At 34.4% G+C, this 26,145-nt stretch overlaps 1 protein-coding gene across 2 annotated transcripts in view; it reads right to left on the reverse strand.

Annotated features, from left to right (window-relative positions):
• ATRNL1 (attractin like 1) overlaps positions 1-26,145 on the reverse strand; it is an 849,703-nt gene that overhangs the window by 316,641 nt on the left and 506,917 nt on the right. Inside the window, exon 27 of one of the 2 annotated variants that reach the window (XM_059173089.1) lies at positions 20,434-20,825. The exons of the other annotated variant lie outside the window; for it this stretch is intronic. Coding sequence (XP_059029072.1) covers positions 20,727-20,825 — 99 coding nt within the window. The 3' untranslated portion in view covers positions 20,434-20,726. Of the gene's footprint in view, positions 1-20,433; positions 20,826-26,145 lie in introns of those variants that run through there. 2 annotated transcript variants of the gene reach the window in all.

Consider the following 26,145-nt stretch of genomic DNA (forward strand, 5'->3'; position numbering starts at 1 on the left):
AAAAATGATTTAACAAATACAAAAATTGGTCAATATAACTAATTTAGAAGGGTGGGAATAATAACAAATGACTATTATTGTTGTTGTTGTTTTTAAGTAATCAATGCTTTAAATAAAATGAAGTCTCCAGTAAGAAAGGTTATTGCTTTGAAAATCTAAGATTTTTATATTCTTAACTTCTCAATGTTCAGCTTAAATTTGCTTAAATTAAATTATTGCTCTGGGTTATTTTTATCCTCTTAGTCGTTTCTTTGCTCTAGTCCAAATATGTTCCACTTTTTAATATACTATATTATAAAATGCTATAATTTAAGGTTTGATTTATGAGATTACAAATATAGAATTAATGGGAGATACTTCTACCACTAATTCCTAAAATAAGTTGTATTCTTCCCAAAGGAACAGAGTAAGTTAGAAAAAGAATAGGCTTTTGGAGTCAACTTCACATGAAATTTGAGCTCTGCAACTTTCTGGGCTGTGATCTGGGGCATATCAATTAACCACTGCACTCCCTTTTTTCTCATCTTTAAAATGCATATATCAACATTTACTATGTTTCAAGTTATTGTTAATATCAGATGATATAAAAACACCTCAAGTAACTTTTGGTTGATACACTCACTCGTGGTAGTAGTGTTAATCATAATAAGAACAATATATGTCATACAATTATGTTGTTTATATATGTGCCAATCATTGACTTTTCCTGCAGCCAATAACACTTACCATTTAAAAACTGTAGTTAAAGTTAACATGTCAAATCTGGTAGCACTGTTTATGTATTTTTTAAAATAAGTCTGTATGTGACATTTATTGGGCCATCTTGTCCTTTTACCTTATGGCTACTCTTAGCATAATATCACATCCAAAAATAAATTAAAGTACCTACAAATCCAAGTAAAAAAATTTGCAGTAAAATATAAAAGTTTAGTGGCAGTTTCTTTGGGATAAGAATAAAGGGTTATATTACTTCAAAACAAACTTCATAAATAATTTTCTTTAAACCTTTTGCTCCAAAGGACCAAGGTCCCAATTGCTCCCTCTCTCCTCATTGAGTCAGTGGTCTTCAGTGTTCTCCTGTTCCCATACTCAACTACCCATGTCTCATCTTTGTCTTTATCCAACATCCTGATGAGAAAAACAATGCACCTCTTTTAGTTAGCTTCGGCAGGAGCAGTTTAATACCTTCCTCGGTACATAGCTCCTCAAATAGACCAGAAGGCTCTTAAGGACAAGGATCATCTTTGTAACTCTAGCAAATGTGTAGCACAATAAATACGTGTCAAAATAATGTAAATACTTTTCCTTTTCTGGTATAGCATTCAGCTAACTGGTAATTGTTTCATATTATGAATACCTAGTCTGTCCATTATTTTTTTCTTTCTTTTTGTCTATTATCTAGAGCTATTAACATCTCCACCATGATGAATAAGGATGAAAGGAGAAATGTTTGAACTCTGTTAATTTTGTCATGCATTGATAATCCTTAAGAAAAACATTTGATAGGCTATTTCTCAGAAGGTTTTGGACAAAAATAAGCCTTCTAAATAATCTTTTAGACACCATTAATCTGCCCTCTAGCAGGGATTAAGAAACTATCATTTCTGCTAAATGCAGCCTGTTCTTTACCTTCAAACAGTCCTGAGAGTTGCTGTCCTCCTCTAAGAGTTGGCGGCAAATAATTATTGTCCATCTCCCTAAGCATGAACATCAACATGGTCTGCAGAACCCTAATCTCACTTCTACATAATGCATATTAAAAGTCAGTTTAATCCTTAACCTCTTCATCAGGGTAAGGGTAGAGTTGCTTCTAATTAAAATGAACAATAATATTGTTTTCCATTTGCATGACCTTTTTAGTACCCAAAAGGTTTTGACTAATTCTCATATTCCATTCTTACAATAATCAAGAGTTAGCTAGTAAAGAAATTTTAAGTCACAAAGGTAAGAGATCAACTCAGGATCATACAGCTGTTAATGGTAGAGCCAGGGCCAGAACTTGGGTGTTCTGCCTCCTACTCCATTGCTCATTTTACTGTACCTCTTCACCTCACTTGAGAAATGCAAGGGCACACTCTTCCTCTCCCTCTTAAAGAAATATACCTTTACAAGGCCTTAATCTCTCATAGGATGAGAAACAGAAAAATATCAACTATTAATACGCTTAAAGAGTAATATATCTATGGCATCTACAGAATGGGGTGATTTTAAAGAGTCTACTTGCTTATTATGAGTTAAGACAATAATTTTCTTTTCCTAGTTAGGATGGTGTAGAGTCTCTGTGAGTGGAAACATTACTCAAACAAATTATTATTAAATTCCTAATATCTAACACATTGTGAAACAGCATGGGAGATTTCATATGTGGCCATGAAAAATACAACTCAAAATATCAAATAATGGCAAAGGAATTCATTGCATTCTTTTTCACTGTAGGGAAATTGAAATAAATTAAAAACAATGATTGAAACTAATTATGCTCATTGATTGAAGCAAATGTTTTCACTTTTTTGATAGCAATAATGGTAGCAAACAGATCAAGTTTACTATACGACATCCACAATTTTAAGCACTTCACAAAAATTAACTCAATCATCGTAACAACCCTATGAGGTATTATCCTCTTATTCCCATTTTTAAAGATGAAGAAACTGAAGTATAGAGCAGGAAAGTAATAGGCACAGTTAGGAAGCAAGTAAGGATCAGAGCTGAGATTAAAAACCCAGGCTGTCTGGTTTCAGAATCTGAGTTTTTAACTACTATATTAGCATAATCCCTTTCAAATTATTTTTTGCATATATCAAATATAAGAACTTCCAGGAGTATAACACATTTCTAAGTCAAAAAAGGAAATGACAAGTTATGAAATTGGAGAACTGTTAAAAACACCTCTAAGTAATAACACCTCTTCTTGTTCTGTTTTTATATTCAGCTGGGAATTCAGTTGAAAAACGTAACAATGTATATATGGAGTTCAGAACATAATTATATATGGAAATTAAATACCTGAAATTTTACCAAAGCTAAAGAAAAAAAGAGCGTTTAATCAAAATCTTCCTACTCAAATATCAATTTTTACCTGGTCTATCACTGAAATATTTTTGCGCTCCAGTGACTATATAGATGATTTATTGTTTGGCAGAATGTGTCTTGCCTATTGTTACAAAGTAATGCTTTACTGGAAAGCTTTTGCACTTGTATCATGTCAATAAAAAAGTCACTGTAGTTCACAAGGAAGAGGTTCTCTCATGAAAGGAAATGATGGGGATATGTCAGGAACACAATGAACCTGAACACAGAATGTCAGTTACAAAAGTGATACATGTTGCAAAGTTAGCATTTACCTTATGGTAAGTCATACAAATTTCTTACAGCTGCAATGAAATACCATAGTGATATCATTGCAATAAAGAAATCTAGTATTCCTGTATCTAGATACACTCAAATTCTGATGTGTATCTGCTACATGCCCATTTGTAAACATCATATATTCTCCAGACTACTCTTATATTCTACCAGCAGTATGAAAAAGAAACAAAAATTCAGACTTTAAATGACATGAAATAAATATCGTTAAATAGTTTACTACAAATGCTTTCTTAAGTCTCAGGGTAGTGGTCCAATTTATTTAAGATTACTAAAGATTTTTTTCTTTAATCAGAACCAAAACAAATTTTAAAGGAATGTAATATGGTATCAAATATTTATAAAGTAATCATTTGAAAATCCATTTTCATGCAAATTCAGAAGGGGATAGCCTTCTTCCTTTTTGAATAGGAAGCTAGTTCAAAAAACTCTAACACAATTAATACCAAGAAATCAGTATGTCTGAAGGAAACACTGAAATTTAGTTCTGAAAGTCCTGGATTCTTTAAAGACTGAGTGATCATGTGATCAGCTGTTTTAAACCTCAAGTGTTCAAAGAGAAATCAATTAAGTCAGAATGGAAACAAAAGAAATATTGATGGAAATAGTGAAGGGAATGAATTCTATGGAACACAGACAATCTAGAAGGTTAAAGTGAAATGCTTTAGCACTGCTTAAGACATAAAAGTAAAAGATTTCTATAATCCTAGAAAAAAGTAGACATTTTAATGTACTGACATTGAAACTCAATGTAGAACTGAGTCATGCAATTAGAAATTTTAAGTCCTGTCACTAAAGATTGCAGCTACCACCCTGTTGTGAGATATGAGAAGTCTGAAGAATACCTCATTAGTTAAACTTAATATTCATTCTCAAGATTAAATCTTTATATAAAAAATCACAAAAATTGAAAGTAAAGTAAATTGGGTAGAGGAAATTCCTAAATACATCTGATGCTAGAAAATAAAATTAATAGGATATTATAAATAAATCCAGGTATAAGAAGTATAACTAATATTTAATAAATGTGCTGAAACAGGATCATGTAGGAAAAAGAACTCTCTAACTGGGTCACCTGAGTAAACTTTATAAAAGGAAGCTGGGGGAAAATAAAAAGGAATATTGACCAAGAGGTGGACAAGTTTAAGAAATTCACAAGGTATCATTTAGTATCTTGGGATTAGTAAGAACTGAGGAGCCACACCACCCCTGGACTTGGAGGGATAAAGGTGGCATGTGGTTATTGGGAAACAAAGAGAGTCTTTGTGAAGAGTCCCTTGAAAGATCAAAGAGTCCCTTGAAAGATATGGCTGCTAACAACTCTTCCCATCTCTGTATATGCTATGCTGCTTCTCCAATCCAGTTTCCCTCTGTCCCTTGAAAATGGGCTGATTCTATAACTTGCTTTGACCAATAAGATGTAGTGGATGCAATGTTGTACTAGTTCCTAGTCTTAGCCTTAAGAGGTCTAAAAACTTCTGTTTTCAACCTCTGGAACCCCTGATCCATCACGCAAAGAGACTACCTTACTTGAAAGAGAGGACCAACCACTCCCAGCTGTTCTAGCCACTCCGGCTGAGATGTCAGACATGTTCTGGCTCCGGATGACCTCTCATAAGGGATCCCAGCCAACACGACATGGAAAAGAGGAACTCCCCAGAGAGAATCCAGAAAATCCACAGAACTGTGGAAAATAAATTATTGTTGTAAGCCATTAGAATTTGGGATTGTTTGTTATACAACAGTAGGTAGCAAATATGGCTTGGGTTGCAGGATACAGTCAGCCTATAGAACCTTGCAAGGTGGGAACTGGTGACATAAATACTCTGATCTCATAGTTCACATGAAACCTACTGGAAAAAAGACAGTGAGGGAGTCCACTGGCATAGGACCTATAGGTCAGCTCCTGGGCAGAGAATGGGATAGAAAGGATGAAGAGTGGACCTGAAGGAGCATAAAGATTACATCCAGCACTTCTACCAAAATACACACCCTGAAGCACTCAAAGTATTCATCTATAGTCCCTGAACAACATGTATTTAATATATTGCTCAAAATACTTTTGAACAATGAACTTTCCTTTAGCGTCTACAGCAAACCTCATGGAGTATCTTTAGTGCTGATAAATATTTTTACCCTTTAAAACTGTATGTGAGTTTTAAAAGCTCTAGTGACAAGACCTGCGAGGAAGGTTGATGGTCAGTCTAAGTGCTATCCAACAGAACTTGTGATGATGAAAATATTTTATATTTGCAATGTTCACTACAGTAGCTTCTAATAATGTGTGGCTATTGAGCACCTTACATGAGGCCAGTGTGACTAAAGAACTAGACTTTTAATTCTATTTAATTTTAATTAAATATTAATTAAGTAGCCATATGTGACTAGTGGCTACCATATTGGACAGCTCAGATCTCTTTATCTTTTCAGGGAAAAACATAATATCTATAAGCAATGTGGTCGGTTCTTCATGTGATTTACCAATTTTCTTTTAAAAGACTTTATTTATTTATTTGACATAGAGAGATCACAAGTAGGCAGACAGGTAGGCAGAGAGAGAGGGGGAAGCAGGTTCCCTGCCAGGTAGAGAGCCCGATCTGGGACTCGATCCTGGATCATGACCTGAGCTGAAGGCAGAGGCTTAACACCCTGAGCCACCCATGTACACACCAATTATTTTTGAAGGTAGTTCCAAATAATAAGTTAGAAATATATTTTAAATGAAGAATGATAGAGTTTCAGAATTGTAGAAAAACAGCTTCCCAAAGCAACCAACACAGCTCTCAATAAACTAGAGTAATGAGATTCAAGGAAACCATGAATAATCCAAATATACAATAAAAACAACAAAAAAGCAACAACAAACTGGTTAAAATTTGGCTCGAAGTGAATTGAATATAAATTTTGTAAATTAATCATGATATAGAATATTTCCTAGTCTTGGTTAATTACTAATTGGTTAGGTGCTCTAGGGAAGGTCACCTAGTTTCTCTATGCCTCAGTTTCCCTTAGGAAAATTAGTTTTTACTAGAGGATCTCTAAGTATCTTCACAATTTTAATAACCCATGACTCTGTAATAGGTTTCTAATAGAAATAATGCCTCAATTCCTCTTCCCAGCTCCTGTCCCTCCACCCACATCAGCAGGCTTTAGCTTCTTAATAACTCTTTCTTTAATGCTGGCCCCCAAAACAAATGTATTGTTTCTATCACTGCGTCCTCTGCACTACTGGGAAACCATCGGATGTTTTCCTAGCTGGTCTCCAGAATCAGTAGTCAAATGACCAAGTACACAGATCATTTCTGAGATAATGTTCCTAAACTGAACCAATTCAGCCATGGCTTTAAAAGTAAATGAATAGGGGTGCCTGGGTGGCTCAGTGTGTTAAGGCTCTGCCTTCAGTTCAGGTCATGATCTCGGGGTCCTGGGATCCAGCCCTGCATCGGGCTCTCTGCTCAGCGGGGAGCCTGCTTCCTCCTCTCTCTCTGCCTACTTGTGATCTCTGTCTGTCAAAAAAATAAATAAAATCTTTAAAAAAAATTAAATGAACAAAAGCTCAGAATTTAATGTCTAATAATATATATTTTAAAAGGCATAAACAGTTAAGAAGTGGAGTAGCTTGACATAGAACAAGGTAACCTTGATCCTGTAGGCTTCACCACTGGATACAATTATAGTGAGGTAAATAAAAAAGAAAGCAGTAAAATAGCTGCAAATGGTTTGGATTATAATTCCAGGAGTAGAAGGGAGAAAAAAAAATATTTTTCTGTATCTAGAAATAAACCTTGAAATGTGAAGAGAAAAAAATTTTATGTCAAAATGTAATTTTCATATATTGGAAAGTGATTGTAAACCTTGAAGATAAAAATAGATCAACTTGAAAAATGCACACCTCTTTTATGTCTGAATTTTTTTACTGGAAAACATTAAATTGTTCAAAGCTGTATGCTTATTTATACATGATGACAGGACATGAAAATTAATAAGCAAAATAATGACTCACTATCTTGAGCAAAAAATATTTGTGTGTGTATAGTTATATATATATATTTTATATATAATTTCTAATTTTCTATGAGTTATATGAATATCAGAATTTAGAAATGAATATAAATATGAACATCAGAAATCAGAAGTTATCCATAATCTACACACTATCTTCATAAATTATAATTGTTCATATCTAATAGCACAGAAAGAAAAATGACATTTGGGATTTTTTTAAAAGATTTTATTTATTTATTTGACACACACAGAGAGAAAGAGAGTATAAATGGTGCAGCAGAGGCAGAGGGAGAAGCAGGCCCTACATTGGGCTCTCTGCCCAGTGGGAACTGTGGGATCATAATGTGAGCCGAAGGCAGATGCTTAATGGACTAAGCCACCCAGGCACTCTGATATTTGGGATTTTAAATGGTGTGATGATTCACTGTCTTTCTTTGCCATGCAGTTGTTCCTACTACTAAAACACAAGTGCAGGATGGTTTTTTTTTTTTTTTTTGGTCACGGAGACCAGCATGTTAATGAGTGTGAGGGTTGCTATAGATTAGCGTAGGGAGTTAGCCAGTGCTGGGGCAGTTAGACACTGAAGCTGAGAAGTACCTAGTCATTCCTCCAGTGGAGAATATTAGTGAAGGGACAAGGAAATTATGCTCAATGAGAACTGAAACCAGGGAAGAGTGCTATGGTAAGAAGGCTGACTTTGATGGGAATATGGTAGACCAGATCCTCCAGAATGAAACTCCGAAAACGCAGGAGTAGGGAAAGGTATTAGCCAAGATATGCACCAGGATTCTAAATAAACTGCCTTAGCTGCATCAGAGAAATATATGGGGCCATTGTCTGATAAGTACCTTCAGAACCAGAAAATGCTTGGTTTTACTCATTTTAAGGAGAACCTTAATCCTAAAGTAGATGTGTCTCAGTAAGTCCACTTTGTGTATCCAAATCAATTCAAATATTTTATATACATTAAATGCTTAGTTCTTACCTCCTCCAAAAAGCTCTCCTGAAGACATATGACATTAAACTCTTTTTTTAAAAACTCCTCTTGAGGACTTATCTCCAGCATACATATTTTTTGCATATTATACCATTATATAACAATATATCCAATGCAATTTGAACTATACCATCACTAATTGTTTTATTTCTGTAAATAGAGCAATTTTTTATAACTATATATATAGATATACATCACCCTTTTCTAGCTAGATTGAATATGCCTTGAGAGTAGATAGCTTGTTACACATTTTGAAATTCATAATGTGTAGTGCTGTTCTAGATTAATAATAGGTATTACATAAATATTTGTTTAATGCATTTAAAAATATAAACAAATATAGCCAATTATATTGTGCATGTATAAATATTATACTTAAAGTCTAAGTAAAATGTTACAAGTTGCCAAGACTATGGCACATCAAAGTGGTTAAGAACATTGGCCTCCAAGTCAGACCAGCCCAGATTTCAATTCTGTCTTGTCTAGTTACTAGTTTATGACCAAATTAAGTCATGTAAACTCTCTGGACCTTTGTTCACTGGTAAAATAGAAATAATAGTTTACAGGGTTTTTGTGTAAATTAAATGAGATAATGTATGTAAAGCACTTGGCACAGGCCCTGACATATACTAACAAGGCAAAAAAAGGACAACCAGTTAAAAAAATTACAGTAGATTTTCGTTTATATTATAATAAAAATCTGAGTCACTTTTCAGAAGAGATAGTATATATTACTTCACTTAATGTTTCCCATGTTTAACATTATTTACTTTAAATGTTAACACAAAGTAATCTGATTTTCATCAGCTAATGTCAGGGATATATTAACTGTTTTCTTTTTCTCTTAAATAAATAAGATTTTCAGTAAAATGATTCATATCATTTGGAGCATCCTTTTTTATGATATATGAGGGTCAATTTAGCATCAAGTCAATAATTCTACCCTTGGAATGATCGGGTGGTTGGAATTTATCTTTTCCTTTCATTTAAAAAGTAACTATTTTTGATGTTTTTAACTCTATTATGAGGGATAGCCTCTAAAGTCATAAAGTAGATGGTATTCCCAAATAAGTATTTTACTGAAAATCCTCAAAATACAAATTGTTTCTAACAGTATATAATTATTGAATACACTTCAGAGAATCACAATAAAGCTGCATGCAACTGATCAAAGAGTACACAGGACACAGGCACCAAATACATCCCACCCCCACCAACATAATTAGGTGGAATTTCATTTTAATTTAGCCACCTAAGCAAGCCCTATGAACTATATTATGATTTATTATTACAGAATCTCAATTACTTCTGATCATTTATTAAATTTGAGATTTGAGTATAAAAGAAAACCATGTGGCTGGTACGATCTAATCTAATGTCAACAGACTTGAGTTTCCCGAAATTGGATCAATCAATAAAAAAGAACAGGTGAGGTACAAGACCAAGAAAACAAAAGCTGTCTGCACAGCTTGTATAGAGGAAGAAGTCTTTGTCACTCTTTTACAGATATTACCCTAGAAATAACGTAGGTTCTTCAAATTGTATTTTATTAAATTTAACCATATTGATTTAACTCATTTCTCACATTTATTACTTTTTAAAATTTAGTGCATGTTAGAAGAGCACTAAAACTATATACTTAATGCTAATTCAAAATTATTAAAAACACTTAATGTATGAGATAGATCATTTAAAAGTTTTCTATAGGTAAAATATATACGGAACATAAGTTTGACAATTTTTGAAGGTGGGATATAAGTAAAATATTGGTACGAGAGCTTGGTATTCAAGTTCTGAGGTAAATTAACTCTCTTAGCAGGATACAGTTCCTTTTCTCCTTCAGAAAAAATATAGACGATCCTACTAGGTAATAATTTATGTGCTAGGGGTACAAAGAAATGCATAGCTTCTGTCTGTTAAGGGCTAGTAGGAAAGCAATAATATAAACTGATAACAATATTGTTCCTCTCCTACTTTCCCATGAATCTAAATCTATTGGTCATTCTCTTTTCCCTAAACTTTACTCTGTATTGCCTATTTCTATTAGCACTTACATCTCTTTAAGATACCTTCATTAATGTACATACATGCACACAAACTTATGTGTGCCCTTACACTTGTACCTCCGAAAAACATAATCCATATCCCCAAGCCATGACCACATCTCCCCAACTACAGCCATATCCTCTCCTTTGCAGAGAAAAAAAAAAAAAAAAGTTTGAAAAATACTTGTCTCTACTTATTCCCGTTACTTCCTCACATCTTACTTCTCTAATCTGGCTTCCATCTCCATCTCTCCAACAAAACTGCCTTAGCCAAGATTGCTTTGTCAACTTGCTCGTTTCTTTCTCTGAGCCCTTCTCAGGCCTTATTTTGTCTTTTCGAAGTGTTCTTACAGTATCCTCCTCCTCGGCATGTGATATGGGAACGTCCTAATTTGCTTCCCCGGCTGCTCCATCTTCATCTCCTGCCCATCAGTGATTCACCTCCTCCTGAGGACTTCAAAGCCATATTACCAGTCCCCGTATTTCCCATAACATGTGATCTTGCTCTAATGGGGTAATAGAAGAATATGTGTGTGCATGTGTGTACATGTATACAGAAGTATGCACATCTGCCAAGAAAATAAAGCAGCATGGGAAATAATGAGTAACACTAGTTAAGCAAGAAGTATGAAATTTAGGTGTCAAGATGTATGTACACAGAATTTATTTAAGTAAGAGATGTTATAAGAAAAAGTTATGTTATCCTACAAGTTTGGTAAAATTTCATATTATGTGTAGCCAGGAGAAATTGTTACATGTTAACCCCGAGAATTCAGGAGGCATGTATCATCAGCGAGCTGCTGGGGTATAAACCCAGGATGAAAGAGAAGAGAGTGTTTGAAGCTGAAGTTCGTACTCGGTGGAAGTGCCATCGTGGAGGGGCACTACGGAAAACTGCCCAGTGTGTGTCCTTGCGAGAACTGTTACACTGAATGAGAGAAATGTCTGGGCTGGCATTTAGTAGGAGACTCACAAGACACTTCCCCCACCATAAAATGTCCTGATTCCTGCATGACATTCAAAAGCCTTATCAGGCATTCATCTGTTTGTAACTATTTAAGCCCAACACCTAACTACATAGTCATATAAATACTAAGTATGTTTCGCACAGTTGTTATAACAATGACTGTTTTAAGGATGCACCCTCCATGCATTTCAAGAGATCACTATCCTTTGCTTTGTTCCTAACATCACCATATCACCGGGAGTGGCTCCGTAGTCAGAAGAATCACGTGACTATACTGCCCGGCAGCTCTTAGAGATGGGTCACCAATATGACAAATCTCGGTTTGTTAGCATCTGCAGCTGTCATATTTGTGGTAGTTCTCTGAATAGATGACTACTGACTACTTCATTATATGTTGAAGCACAGATGTACACAAACATCTGGATATTAGAATATATATTAGTTTTCATAAATCACTTTCCTTTGTCTCTTACAGTAGGACACCTTACAGCTTTTTAAAATCATGTATTTATGTAAGTTACATTGGTAATAAGTCTCATTCCATGTTAATAAAGGGGACACTGCAAAGTATTTCTTATAATGGCATGGAATAGAAGATCACTGGATTAAATTCTTGGAAGGACGAGAGTGAGGGGAACCAACAGCACTGCCGGAGATCACCGAGTACAGCAGGAAGCCTGGCTAGTAACAAATAGTGGAGGTGCTATTCCTTGTTCCTCTGGTCACAAGTCCCTGACTGATGCTAATAACATCATAAGGAGAAAACCCATGTGCAAATAAGGAATATTTAGCAATACCAGTACATGTGGTCAGGCTTATTTTCCCCCTTAGTGAATGGTCTAATGGAAAATGGAAAATGCAAGTAAAAATAGTGAAATAAATAGTTTTCTAGGTAATATAAAACTAGTAGTTTTCTAGGTAGAAAATGCAAGTAAAAATAGTGAAAGAAATAGTTTTCTAAGTAATATAAAAACTAGTCAAGGAGAAAAGGAGAATGACAGCAGGGAGAGGAGACTTGTTAGAAATCTACAAATTCCCTTTCTGTCTACAACAGCAATGCCAATCTCTCCCACGTGCAAAAACTGGAAGATATTCCCTATTTTGACAAAACGTCAATAATTGAAAGAACGTTATTAGCCTGCTTATAGTGTATTCAATTCTGAGGATAAACACATTTTCAGAGACAACTAGAAAGGGCTATTTCATTGTTCCACAAGAGAAACCAGAGATGATTGTATTTAATATTAGTCTTCAAGATACATTATCTAAACCCAGAAACGTTGCATATAGAAGATGTAATCACACGCACACTTAAGATTACATTAATAGGTGGACCTCATGAATTATTTTGTTTGATAAACAAATGTTTATTGAGTGCCTGCTATGTGCTAGGGCATCGTGCTGCATTGTTTTGAAAATACAGAGATTAAAGAAGACATAATCTTCGCAAACAAGGAGCATAGAATATTGGGAGAGAGAGATGAGTAAGCAGGCAACTCTGTGACAGTATGACAAGGCCCACAAAGAGGGTAAATGCAGGCTGCTATAAAGGAACAAAGATGAAATGCTTAGCTCAGAGTGAGGACTGATTGCCTGGGAAGACCCTCCAGGGGACAATGGTAACCTGAGACCTGAAAGTCCATTGGAAGGATATTGAGAAAGGTGGCAGTTTTGAATAACTATGGAGTTAGCAAACATCTCAATCAGTGGGGCAAAGATTGCTAGCAGATTTGGAAAAGAAAATATAGGTAGATTCAGGGCAAAGCCAGTGTGGCTTTGTAGCAGAAAGATAAGCCTGGGGGAGAAAACTATGATCACATCACTTAGTGTCTTTTACTTAATTCTGATAAGCATGGATTTCATACTGAAAGACAGGAGGAGGGACAATGGACAAAATAAATGAACGTGATAATTTCAGATGGCTACTTACACATGTGTAGCCACATGTACAAAAGCATATTTGTACACAAGCCCGTAAATTTTCAAAAAGGCACATTTCAGAGCTCAAAAAGAAAAGCATGTGAAAGCTTTTAAACATAATGTCATAAATCTGAAGGGTTTTATTTATGGGCCAAATGTGTTTTTTCAATTGCTGGCATTCATTAGATTGCTTGTTGATTTAGTGTTCACAGTTTCAGTGTTATAATTATTTTATGTAGTGACAAATATAAACTATTACTTAAAAAGTGACTAATACAAAAGCTTCTGCCTAATTTTTAACTAGAAACTATACAACTACAATATTTAAATTGGTAATAATAGACTTCCCATTTTACTAAACTGAAAGGAAATCAACACACACTATAGACTTCTAATAATTCACCTATAATAAATGACTAATAATGATCTAGAAAATAAGACAAATTCAGAAAAAGGTCCATCTTTATCAAAATAAAATTTAGACAACTAGCAAACATTTCTTATCTAGTCGTTTTCACGCTTAATACCATATAATGGTATTGTTAGTTATTACATGACAATGTTACCATTACAAGCAAATATTTAATCTTTAGGTACCCTACGTCTCTTAAAAATACGATGTATGCAGAATAGTGTGCTCTAATTCTATTGAGTTGCTTTGAGACTATCTGAAACCCTGAATATACTGCTTCATTAAGGTTTTGCCCTTGAAAAATCAATGACATTTTATCATCAATTAACAGGAATGGCTACCTACAGGTTTCCATTATTTTGGTTCTCCTAAATGTCTTCCCTATTCTGCAAGCCCTCTGTCTATGCTCACTTCCACTGGTCAGGTATAAATCATTGGGGAAGCATATGTTATTGCGGTGCTAGAGAGAAAATGTATATCAGTACCAATTATCATTGGTCAGTGCAGGGGTCTTCTATGCATCAGGCTTTTGACTCATATCACAGTGAATTATTTTCTAGTGATTGAAAATGATGAACGATTTTACCATCTCAAATGTATGAGAAAAATATAAAACAGAAAAAGTTCCAACTCTCCTTAGACTGTATTAGTCAAAACATACAAAAAAACAGTGATCTGGTAGGTACTTTTGGATAGAGAAATGCTATCTTTAAAGCTATGAAAATACACAAAATTATATGAAAGGCTAAAACTACAAAGAATAATTCTTTACTAACAATTATTTAGGATTCTACTATCTGGCATAAATTTATTAAAATCTGTAACTGATGAAGGAGCAGGAGGCTGGCTGAGGACAAAGTAAAAGCTAGCGCCTTGCACCCCCTCTTCACCTGCTCCCCTCCATATGTGTAGCATTCCTCAGGCACCCCTGACTGCCATAAAACGATAAATAGTTAACTTGCAGGGATCGCAATCCTGCAGAACAGGAATCTCCCTTGCTCTACAAGATGTCCTAGAGACCTAAACAGGGAGGTTACCTTATCAATAGCACAAATTTCCAGAGGCAAATAACTCTCGGTTCCTGAAGCCCTAATGTCTCCCTCCCACCATAAACTGGAGGAGACTGAGGTAGAAGGGAATGTGAATGATAGCCGGATCATAATACCCCACCAAGAATCTCCCAACTATCTTGATGTTAGTGCTTGACCTAAAGACGACATTGATCAAGCCATAAGGGCAAGGACTTCCCCCGGCACCTTGTAGGCCCTCCCTAGCATGTGAGAACTCTGTTGAAACCTCCCATCCCTTCACCACCTCCCCCCAACCGTGGGGTATATAACATGCCCACCCTCACAACCCGGAGCAGCAGCTCTTCCTGCCCACGGGTCCTGTCCCCGTGCTTTAATAAACCACCATTTTGCACCAACGACGTCTTAAGAATTCTTTCTTTAGTCATAGGCTCTGAACCTCCTCACCCCACTGAACCTGACTTAGGTTCTGGGACTTCATCATAACTACATTTGTTCACAAGATGGCCCCAAGTGCATAGAAAACATAAATTCCTATAACTTATTTTATAAAGCTTTTTTTTTTTTTAAGGTTTTATTTATTTATTTGACAGACAGAGATCACAAGTAGGCAGAGAGGCAGGCAGAGAGAGAGAGGAGGAAGCAGGCTTCCTGCCAAGCAGAGAGCCCGATGCAGGGCTCCATCCCAGGACCCTGGGATCACGACCTGAGCCAAAGGCAGAGGCTTTAACCCACTGAGCCACCTAGGCACTTTTAGAAAGCTTTTAAACAAGAAAACTATAGTAGTCTTCGTAATTACAGTGGGAGATAACTGAAGAGTTTATTCCAGTGTATATTCCTGGATCATTTGGTTGGCCAATGTTAAGATCCACATGTGGTATTTATATACTGTTGCCATATAACAGGGAGATAATTCAGCATGAACCAACCATTGGTAAAGGAAGAGAACTAGAAAAGTCAACCTCAAAGCACATAATCAAATTGGTTAAAAGTACTACTTAATCATTTTATGAATCTGCATTGAAGCACATTTAATAATTCTTAGCAAGATACTTATGTAAAGGTCTCCAATCTAGTTTCTCATAATCTTTATGACTTTCACAAAAACCTTAGTCATCTTTTCAAACATAACTTTTATTTTATTTCATGCCAACTTTAGGAGCATTGATCTTCCCCTAGTTTATAAAGCAGGTGGTGGCCAAGAGCTGAAGTAAGGGCTTGTGGTTATGTGTTTTTCCATGGCAAGCCAAGAAAACACTCAAGCTGACTCTCATTCTGCCCAGAACTAAGTACACTTAATGATACACAGGTGGATGTTCTTAGTATATGCTCCACAAGGTCAAATTAAAATATGTTCAGGGTTATAAAAATTAGGAGATTTATTTTAGCAATTGGCCCAAAAAGCCTACTGCAGAGAGAAATTATTCAGATTGGAATAGTCAACTAAATAATGGCAGAAATGGGGACAAGTTAATAAAGAAAAAAACCCCAACAACACTCTATTAAGCTCTTTCTCTTACAAGGCATCATTCAGTGCTTTTCAGATGGCTGACTTAAGTATGCTATTGAATATTTATTGCCAAAAGCAAGCAAAATGATGGAAAAATATATAAAGAAGATAAAACAACAATACAATCCTCTCACATTTTTACCTTCTTCTTTGGTTTCCTTAAAAATCTTTTTAAATCCATATGATCAATTTTTCTATTCAAATGGATGTACGTGTGTGTGTGTATATATGTACCTTCTTTTGGGAATCACTTATTTTTGTTTTGCTCATTAAGTATCAAATTATCTCTCAGACTTGTTACCTCTTTAATTATTAACAATAAATATCTATTAAATATATTAGATTCAAGCAGTACCATGATTTCAAGAAAATAACTTTCTTATCAATAAAATTTCATTTACATATGCATCATGGTAAGCAAAGACAAGACAAAGCCTCCAAGAAACAAACAAAGAGCCTACAGACCGCATCACCAAAATGTTTGGACAATAATGTCCAATTGCATCAGTTCTGCATATGCTAAGGTTTCAAAGTCTTTGAACATATTGGGAAGAAGGTCATTGAACTGATTTATTCTGCATGTGCACAGCTTAAGTACTATAATAATGAAATCACGTTCACTTGGAAGAAAATTGTCCAGTGTTAAGTTGCCAACGGCCATGTTAATAAGACTTCCTACCTAACGTGGCTGATAGAAGCTTCCAGCTCAAATGCTTATCAATTTATTTAGTAATTCTAAACTCACAAGTGAAAGAAGAAGGGATACTTTCTAGAGAAACATAGATAATTCAGGTCTATTGTTATTCTTCATAACAATGGAGCTTTTAGTTCTATTCTCTAATTTACTGTCACTTTATCACTTTTATCTTCCACTTTAAGTCTGTTTCTTTTATTGGACTATCTATTCAGCTGATAATTCATTTAGACTTTTGAAGTTCTATGCCATAAAAATTCCATTTAGCTGCTTCCTAAATAGTGGCTAATCTGCACAAATTTTAAATTTGACCTTAATGGAACAGCTTATTCCTGAAGTTATTAGGACATTGGAAAACAGATCATGTCCTTAAAAGTACATTTATTTTTAAAGTTTTTTGAATCATTCACAAAATGAACTTTGTACAGAGAGATATGTGCAAAGTATCTCCTTTTACAATAAAATGCAGTGTCATTTTCCCATTTGAATTCCTTCCGCGCAGTTCAGAATTTCACTCAAGCATCAGATGAGGTGTCAAAGTGCTTTGTTAACAAACTTATTTCCCAGATGTGGATAGAACAGGGACAGAAGGCTCAAATGCTCTAACATACCTAACAATTCAATTACAGTTATCTTATGGTGCCATCACATATTTTTCTTCAACAATCAAACAACCTCAGCTGGAAACCTCTAGCAATAGCATAAATAAAGGACCATCTGGCTAGAATAATTAAGGAAGGCTGGAAATAAAACATTAATTAGTGCAGTATTTCAAACGACCTTCAGAGGCCTTATTATGAAATTATATCCAAACAGGTAATCATTTATTTCATGTTGCTGTTAAATTTAACTAGGCATGAATAAATATAAATACCAATTTTTAATTCTTTCAGTGAGGATTATTGCCTTAAAATGATGATGAAATTATATTTCATTTAAATTCAAGCAACAAATAAACAAGTGGAAAAAAAGACACTTTAAACTTAAAAAATTTACATAACTCTAATTTCATAGAATTTTAACATCGAAAGGACCTTTGGAGAGCATAAGACCTCCTGAATTTACAGATGAAGAAACAGACACAAGCTTTAAGGGATTAAATGATCTTCCCAAGGTCACGTACCTAAAGAAAAGTAGAGACTAGAGGCAAACACAGACCTGATCCTCATTCTAGAAATACTCTACACTGACTATGAGCACCTACACATAAATATTCGACACCAAGTGTGTTGGTTGTTACTTTGCCACTGCACTGAATTAAAACAGTACTTCACAAAATGCTGCTAATATACACAATTACAGGCCACGCAATGAGACACCTAAAGTGATAAACTACCCTGAAACAGTCTGTGCCAGACATGACTTGCTATCTGTCAGTGGACGAAATTACTCTTTTAAGGTAGTTTATTACAATTTCATCCTAATGGAATGCATCAGATGTGTGTGTGTGTGTGTGTGTGTGTGTCACTTCCAGGCCATGGTTTTTAAGAAGGAAGTGTACCTCCTCTAGTCTATTTACCGTCCTGTGCACTGGAATACCTTGGGAATGATGGAGCCATTCCCGATGAAAGGCAAAGATGAAAGGCAAAGGACTCACTCGGGAAAAAGCAGCTTCTTGGAGAGAACAGATACATTAAACTGGTCCATAAGAGAGAAAGAAGTTCCTTTAGTTACTAAAATTAGCACTAATACATTATTCAACTAATCAAGGGTCCAACACAGACCTGATGGACATTAATTTTCACACAACAGCGACCATTATTACAAAATACCAAAGCATCATTTTAAAGGAAGATCAGGAAAAAATAAAGGAACATTAGAAAAGAATTACACCTACTTCTTAAAATCAGTATAAATTTAAGACCCTTTCAATAAGCATAAGCTTTTTTTATACAAATCTCCCATAACTTCTGATATGCCCTCAGTTTAAGTGCATATATGATGTAAATTTTAAAAATCTGCAAAAACAAGGAGAGAACGGTCTGGAGCACAGTATAGACAGAGACGGTGGGATCTGAAGGCAGAGACTTAGTTTCAAGTACCAATTTTGCCTTGAGACGCCAAGGACTAAAACATGGCCATGTTCATCTTCACCATCTTCGCTCTTCAGCTTTCTATGTCAAACACAATTGAGATGGGGTGGCGGGAAATAAGTAGGGCTTCTAGAAGAGTTCAATAACAACTCCATGCAGACTCTACCCTAAATCACTGCCAGAGACAAATAGAAGAAATAAAACCACTAGATTAACATTCAGAGTATGTTTCTAATGTCTGCTGTTGTCAAGTCTCCCAGCAGGCAAACTATGGGTCCACACGATATGACGCAGATCTTTTCATCTTAATGTTCACGGCGAAAACCCAGTTTGGTTAAATGCCAAAATTCGTAGCAAATTCTGTGGTGCTTGTATGTGCATTTAAAAGGGAAATCTCTGAAACAATATATATGAAACTAATAAAATTAGAAACCATTAGGAATGAAATGGGAACTGTGTAGGATGAAGAACAAGGGAGAAAGGAAAATTTTTAGTTTCATGTTTTTGCTGACTTTCTTCAAGAGGGACAGGATATTTAAATTGAAAGAATGCAGGGGCGCATGGGAGGCTCAGTCGTTAAGCGTCTGCCTTCCGTTCAGGTCATGATACCAGGGTCCTGCGATCGAATCCTGCATCGAGTCCTTCTGGCTCCCTGCTCAGCTTCCTCTCTTCCCACTCCCTCTGTTTGTATTCCCTCTCTTGCTGTCTCTCTGTCAAATAAATGAAATCTTTAAATAAATAAATAAATAATAAATCAAAAGAATGCCTTTGTTTATCTCATGAGCAAGTCATGGGTTTAAATAAAGTCAGACCCTAATAGTTTTTTTCATTTATGTTATAAAATTTCACTTAAGTGAGTATGGACTAGATAAGCCAGATACATACTCTCCTATTGTTGAACACAGAAAAACACAGTAAGCAATGAAAGTCTTATTATGTGTATTTCAGAGTCTCTAAAAAGAATAAACTACTCAGCCTGCCCATTAGGCTTGAGTGATGAGACAAAGTCTTGGTATCTCAGATAATGTCCCTGACTGTTTCTCTAAACTCAACTGAGAAATAATGTCAGAAGTGGGAATACCTGATTTTGTCTTGAAAATGACTAGTTCAGGGCTGTGAACTAGTGCTTCACTAGAAATTTTAGATGAAATAGAAGATACTTGAAATGATTTTAGGAATAAGCCTACTAGAACAAAGGAGGTTTCCTCAAATGATCAAGCACGTCAAATGCAGGAATTATATTTATAGCCAGAACATCTTTTTGGCTAATAACATGCTGAGTATGTTGTTCTCAGCACCTTACACATAGTTTTCAAAGCACCATGAAATCCCTAGTAGGGTACCAGATGAAGAGAGGCATTGAGATGTAGTAATAGTTAACATTTATTTAGCATATATCTTGGACTAAATCTTACATTTACTCATTTTTAAAAAATTCTCACAGCACTGTGAAATAGATGCTACCCAAATTTCCATTTAATAGCTATCAAATCTTGACAGTAGTAAATGACTAAACAAGAATATGAATCCAGGTCTGTCTGCCTCCAAGTCTGTTACTACATGATCAAAGTATTTAGGTTTTGGAATAAGGCCTGAATAAGAAACTTATTAGCTGTATGACCTTGAGCAAGTTACTTCCTCTAGGAGACTCATTTTCTTCATGTGTAGAAATGAATTTAAAATGCCTGCATTCGGGGTGCCTGGGTGGCTCAGTCAGTTAGGTGTCTGACTCTTGGTTTTTGTCTCAGGTCAAGATCTCGAGTCATGAGACTGAGCCTCATCACAGGCTCCAAGCTCAGTGTGGAGTCTGCTCGTCTCCCTCCTTCGGCTCCTCCTCCAGTTCTCTCCCTTGAATAAATAAATAAAGTCTTAAAAAAATTAAATTAAATGCCTATATACAATATCGTGGAGATTAAATGTGAGAATACAGTAGTGTTTCGTGTACTGGTTGGCTCACAGGGATTATATTTAGTTAAGGTGTCGTTGGTTTTTGTCAGGAAGGAATCCAACAGTAGCCTGATTATAAAGAACAAAGGAATTTATTTCTGTATCACAAAACAATCCTAATGTTACTGATTCAGACGGCCAGAGCAGCTCCGTTCCTCATGATAATTCAGCTACCAGCTTCCTTGCAAGTCACTGGTCTTTTCAAACTTTTTGTGTCAAGACTCTTTTTCCTCTTAAAAGCTGTAGTGGATCCCAAAGAGCTTTTGTTTTTGTAAATTATTGCTCTCAAAATTCACTACATTAGAAATAAAAATTGAACATTTGAAAAATCATTTTTGATTTATAACAGCAACAATGCATTTTTTTTTAAATTTAACAACTAAAATTTTGTGAGAATTTTTTATTGTTTTATGTTCACAATTGTTTTCACAATTGTTTTATGTTCACAATTGGCATTGTTTTATGTTCACAAATCTCTTTAATATCTAGCTTAATAAAGGATGATCAAATTCTCATATATGCTTCTGCTTTCACTGTGTTATGACATATGTTTGAGTTGAAATACATGAAGAAAATCCGTATGCACATACATACGTAGTTGGAAAGAGGAGCAAGCATATTATTTATTTTTATTAAACAGAAGACATTGTATCTGGCTTTATTTTTTAAAATCTTGAAAATCTTTTTTAAAATCTTTTATTTTTTAAAATCTGAAGTATAACTTACACACGGTAAAATTCACCTTTTAAATTACAGTTTTATGAATTTTGTTATATATATAAAATTGTGTAACCACCACTATAATCAAGAAATAAAACAATGTATCATATCAAGATATTCTTTCATGGCCCTTTTTAAGCTAATCCCTCCTACAATGAGCCCTTGCTAATCACTGATCCATTTTTCCCCTAGAATTTTGTGTTTTCCAAATCCCATACAAATGGAATCAAACAGGACATTTTGAGTTTATTGTTTCACTTTTTTCACTCAGCATAATGTATTTTAGATTCAACCAGGCTGTTCTCCAAGGTTTTTTGTTTTGTTTTGTTTTTCCCTCGGTGCCAAGTAGCATTCCATTATTTAATAATTGTATTATTATTTATTATTTTATTTTTATTATTTATATAATATATAATATTAATATAAATGATATATTTTATTATATATTTTATATATAATTATAATTAAATGAATTTAATTTATTATTATTTAATACACCCATTATTTAATAATATTTTATTTAATAATTCTATTATTTGTTCATTTAACAGGTGATAGACTTTGGAATTACTTCCAAGTTTCCATGTTTATTAATAAAGCTACTATAAATGTTCATATATGAATTCTGTGTACACATAAGTTCTTAATTCTTTTGGGTAAATATGAATGAATGGGACTGTTACGACAGATGGTGTGTATTTGTTTAACTACACAAAAATTTGCCTGTTTTCCCAAAGTGACCATATGACTTTGCATTTCCAAAGCAGTGTTTAGGAGTTCAGGTGTTAGGCATCCTTTCTGCTACTGTAAGAGTTTTCTTTTTGTTTTTTAGTGTGTGTGTGGTAGTACTAGTAATACAGTAATAGTAGCAGCAGCAGAAGTAGTAGTAGTAGTAGTAGTAGTAGTAGTAGTAGTAGTAATAGCAGCAGCAGTAGTAGTAGCAGTTGCTGTTTTAATTTACGCTAAGACAAATGATAGTGAAAAATTTTCAAGTGCTTATAAAGCATTCGTGCATCTTCTTTGTTGAAATGTATGTTCAAATCTTTTGCATATTTTAAAAATTGTATTTTTTGTTTTCTTGTCTTTTGAGAATTTGTCATACATTTTAGATCTAAGTTCTTGGTCAGATAGTGCTTTGCAACAATTTTCTCCCAGTCTATGGTTTGTTTTTCATATTCATTCAGTAAGTCCAACCTACCAGTGTTTCCTTCCATAGGTCTTAATTTTGATATATCTAAAAAAATCTTTGCCTAACATAGGTCACAAAGATTTTTCCATGTTTTCTTTTATATATTTTATGATTTTAGGTTTGAAATTTGAGTTTGTAATCAACTTTGAGTTAATTTTTTATGCATTAATATGAGGTTTATTTCTTTTTTTGCATATTGATATCCAGTAGTTCCAACACCATTTGATAAAGAAAGGGTCTATACATGCTCTATTGAAATATATTTTAATCTTGGCTGACATTGATTAACTACATATTTTGGTGTATTTTCATTCCATTGATCTACACATCTACCTTCTTACCAATGCTGCCCTGTCTTGATTACTACAGTTTTCTTTTCCTTTTTAAAAATATTTTTTTATTTAAATTCAATTAGCCACCATTAGTTTCAGATGTAGTGTTCAATAATTTTAACTTGCATCTAACAGCCAGTGTTCATCAAAGAGTTTTAGAGGAGGGTTTCTCACCCTTACCATAATTGATATCTCCATCAGGGCAATTCTTTGTTTGGGAGCAAACCGTGCATTGTAAATGTTTATCAGCATCTCTAGCCTCTATCCACTCAATGCCACTAGCAGCCTCCCAGTTCTGAGAGCCAAAATGTCCCCAGACCATTGTCAAATGTTCTCAAGGTTGCAAAATGGTCCCCTGTTAAAAACGGTGACTTCCTTCATTTATATGTGGAATTTAAGAAACAAAACAGATGAACATAAGGGAAGGGAAGGAAAAATAAAGTAAGAGAAAAACAGAGAGGGTGGCAAACCATCAGAGACTCTTAACTACAGGAAACAAACTGAGGGTTGCTGAAGGGAAGTGGGAGGGAAGATGGGGTTATTGGGTGATGGGCAGTAAGAAGGGCACTTGATGTAATAAGCATTGGGTGTTATATGCAACTGATGAATCACTAACTTCTACCCCTGAAGCTAATAATACACTATATGTAACTAAATTGAATTTAAATTTAAAAAATTTTTAAAAAGGAAAATCACTTCAGAATAGGCTTTGAAACTAAGTTTTATGAATTCTTTAACTTGTTTTTTTTTCTCAAATTTGTTAAGGTGATTGTAATTCCTTTCCATTTTACATAAATTTTAAAATCAGCTCATTGATTTATGTTAAAAATATACTGGAATTTTTATCAGGATTCTGTTAAATCTGTAGATCCATTTGAGCACTACTACAATCTTAACAATATTGATTCTTCTAAGCCATGAAAGAAGTATATTTCTCCATTTAATTAGGTCTTCTTTGATTTCTTTCATCAGTGTTTCATAAGTCTTCAGCACATTATTTTGTTGTTTTCCTTAAACATTTCATGTTTTTCAGATACTGTAAATGTCACTCTTATTTATTTCAATGTTTCACTGTTCAAAGGCAGTATATAGAAATACCCATACTTTAATACATTGGCTTTGTATCCTTTGTCCTGATTTTGAAAACCTTTTGGTATTATATTACATAATGTACTTTTCCCCATTTTTTAAAGGTTTTTAGTTGTATTGGGTTATAACTGATATACAAAGAAAGTACACACATTTAATGTATACATCTTGATGAGTCTGGACATAGGCATATGTCCATAATACCATCACCACAACTAATTTTATATCCATATAAATATATTTAATATGTTAAATATATCCATCTCTCATAATTTACTTCTATTCTTCTGTGTGTGCGTGTGTGTGTGTGTGTTTTGGTAAGAATACTTGAGATCTATCCAGACCAACCCTCTTAACATATTTTAAAGTGTATAATATCACATTTAAAAATGTAGATACTATGTTGTACAGAACATCTCTAGAAATTATTTATCTTGCATAAGAGAAATTTTATACTCTTTGAAAAACAATTCCCTGTTTTTCCTCCTCAAAGCTCCTGACAACCGTCATTCTATTCTCTGCTTCTAGGAGTTTGACTATTTTAGATACTACATCTAAGTGGAATCATGAAATACTTGTCATTCTGTAATTGGCTTATTTCACTTAGCATAATGTCCTTTAGTTACATTCATGTTGTTGCAAATGGCAGGATTTCCTTTTTTTTAAAGATGAATAATATTTAATTTTAAGTATACACCACATTTTCTTAATCCATACATCCATTGGTGGATGTTGGGCTGCTCCATATATTGGCTATTATGTATAATGCTATAATGAACAGGAGAGTGCAGATATCTCTTTGAGATACATATTGCATTTCCTTCAGATATATACCAAGAAAGGGGATTGCTGATCATATGTCAGTTCTATTTTTAATTTTTTGAGGAAGTTCCATACTGTTTTTCAAAGTGGCTGCACCACTCTACATTCTCACCAACAGACTACAAGAGTTTCCATTTCTCCAACCACCCTGCGCACCTGTTATCACTTGTCATTCTGTTACCTATCGTAACAGGTGTGAGGTGGTATCTTACTGTGGTTTGGATTGGTGTTTTCCCAATAATTAGTGATGGTGATACCTTTTCATGTACCTGTTTATAATTTGGATGGCTTATTTTGAAATATATTTATTCAGGACTTTTGCCCATATTTTAATCAGATTTTTTTTTGTATTGAGTTATAAGACTTTCTTATATATTTTAGATACTTACCCCAAATCAGATAGATGATTTACAAATATTTCTTCCTAGTGTGTAGGTTGCCTTTTCATCTTGTTGATTGTTTCCTTTGCCATGCAGAAACATTTCACTTTGATGTACTCTCACTTGTTTTTCATTTTGTTGCTTATCCTTTAAGTGTCGTATCCAGAAATTCATTGCTAAGATCAACATCAAGGAGATTTTTCCGTATGTTTGCCTGTAGGAGTTTTGTATGTACAGGCCTTATATTCAAGTCTCAAATCCATTTTGAGCTAATTTTTATGAGTGTTGTTAAGATAGGAGTCTAGTTTCATTCTCTTTCATGTGGATACCAATTTTTCCAACATCATTTATTAGAGAGACCATTCTTTTTTCACATTGTGTCTTTGGTTTCCTTGTCAAAGCTTAGTTGACCCTATGTAACATGAGTTTATTTCTGGGCTCTCTATTCAATTGACAAGTTTCCAAACTAAGTAAATTCCAGCCTCCTAAATTCTAGCCCAGAAGACAATACACAGTTCATCAAATGATGTTATGATCAAGTTGAAATCACATTTCAAAAGGAGACTATAATATTAATTTTTTAAAAACATTTTATTCATTTGAAAGACAGAAATCACAAGTAGGCAGAGAGGCAGGCAGAGAGAGAGAGAAGGGAGGAAGCAAGCTCCCTGCTGAGCAGAGAGCCCAAT

The sequence above is a fragment of the Mustela lutreola genome, chromosome 4, assembly GCF_030435805.1.
Source record: "Mustela lutreola isolate mMusLut2 chromosome 4, mMusLut2.pri, whole genome shotgun sequence".
NCBI classification, from domain to species: Eukaryota; Metazoa; Chordata; class Mammalia; order Carnivora; family Mustelidae; genus Mustela; species Mustela lutreola.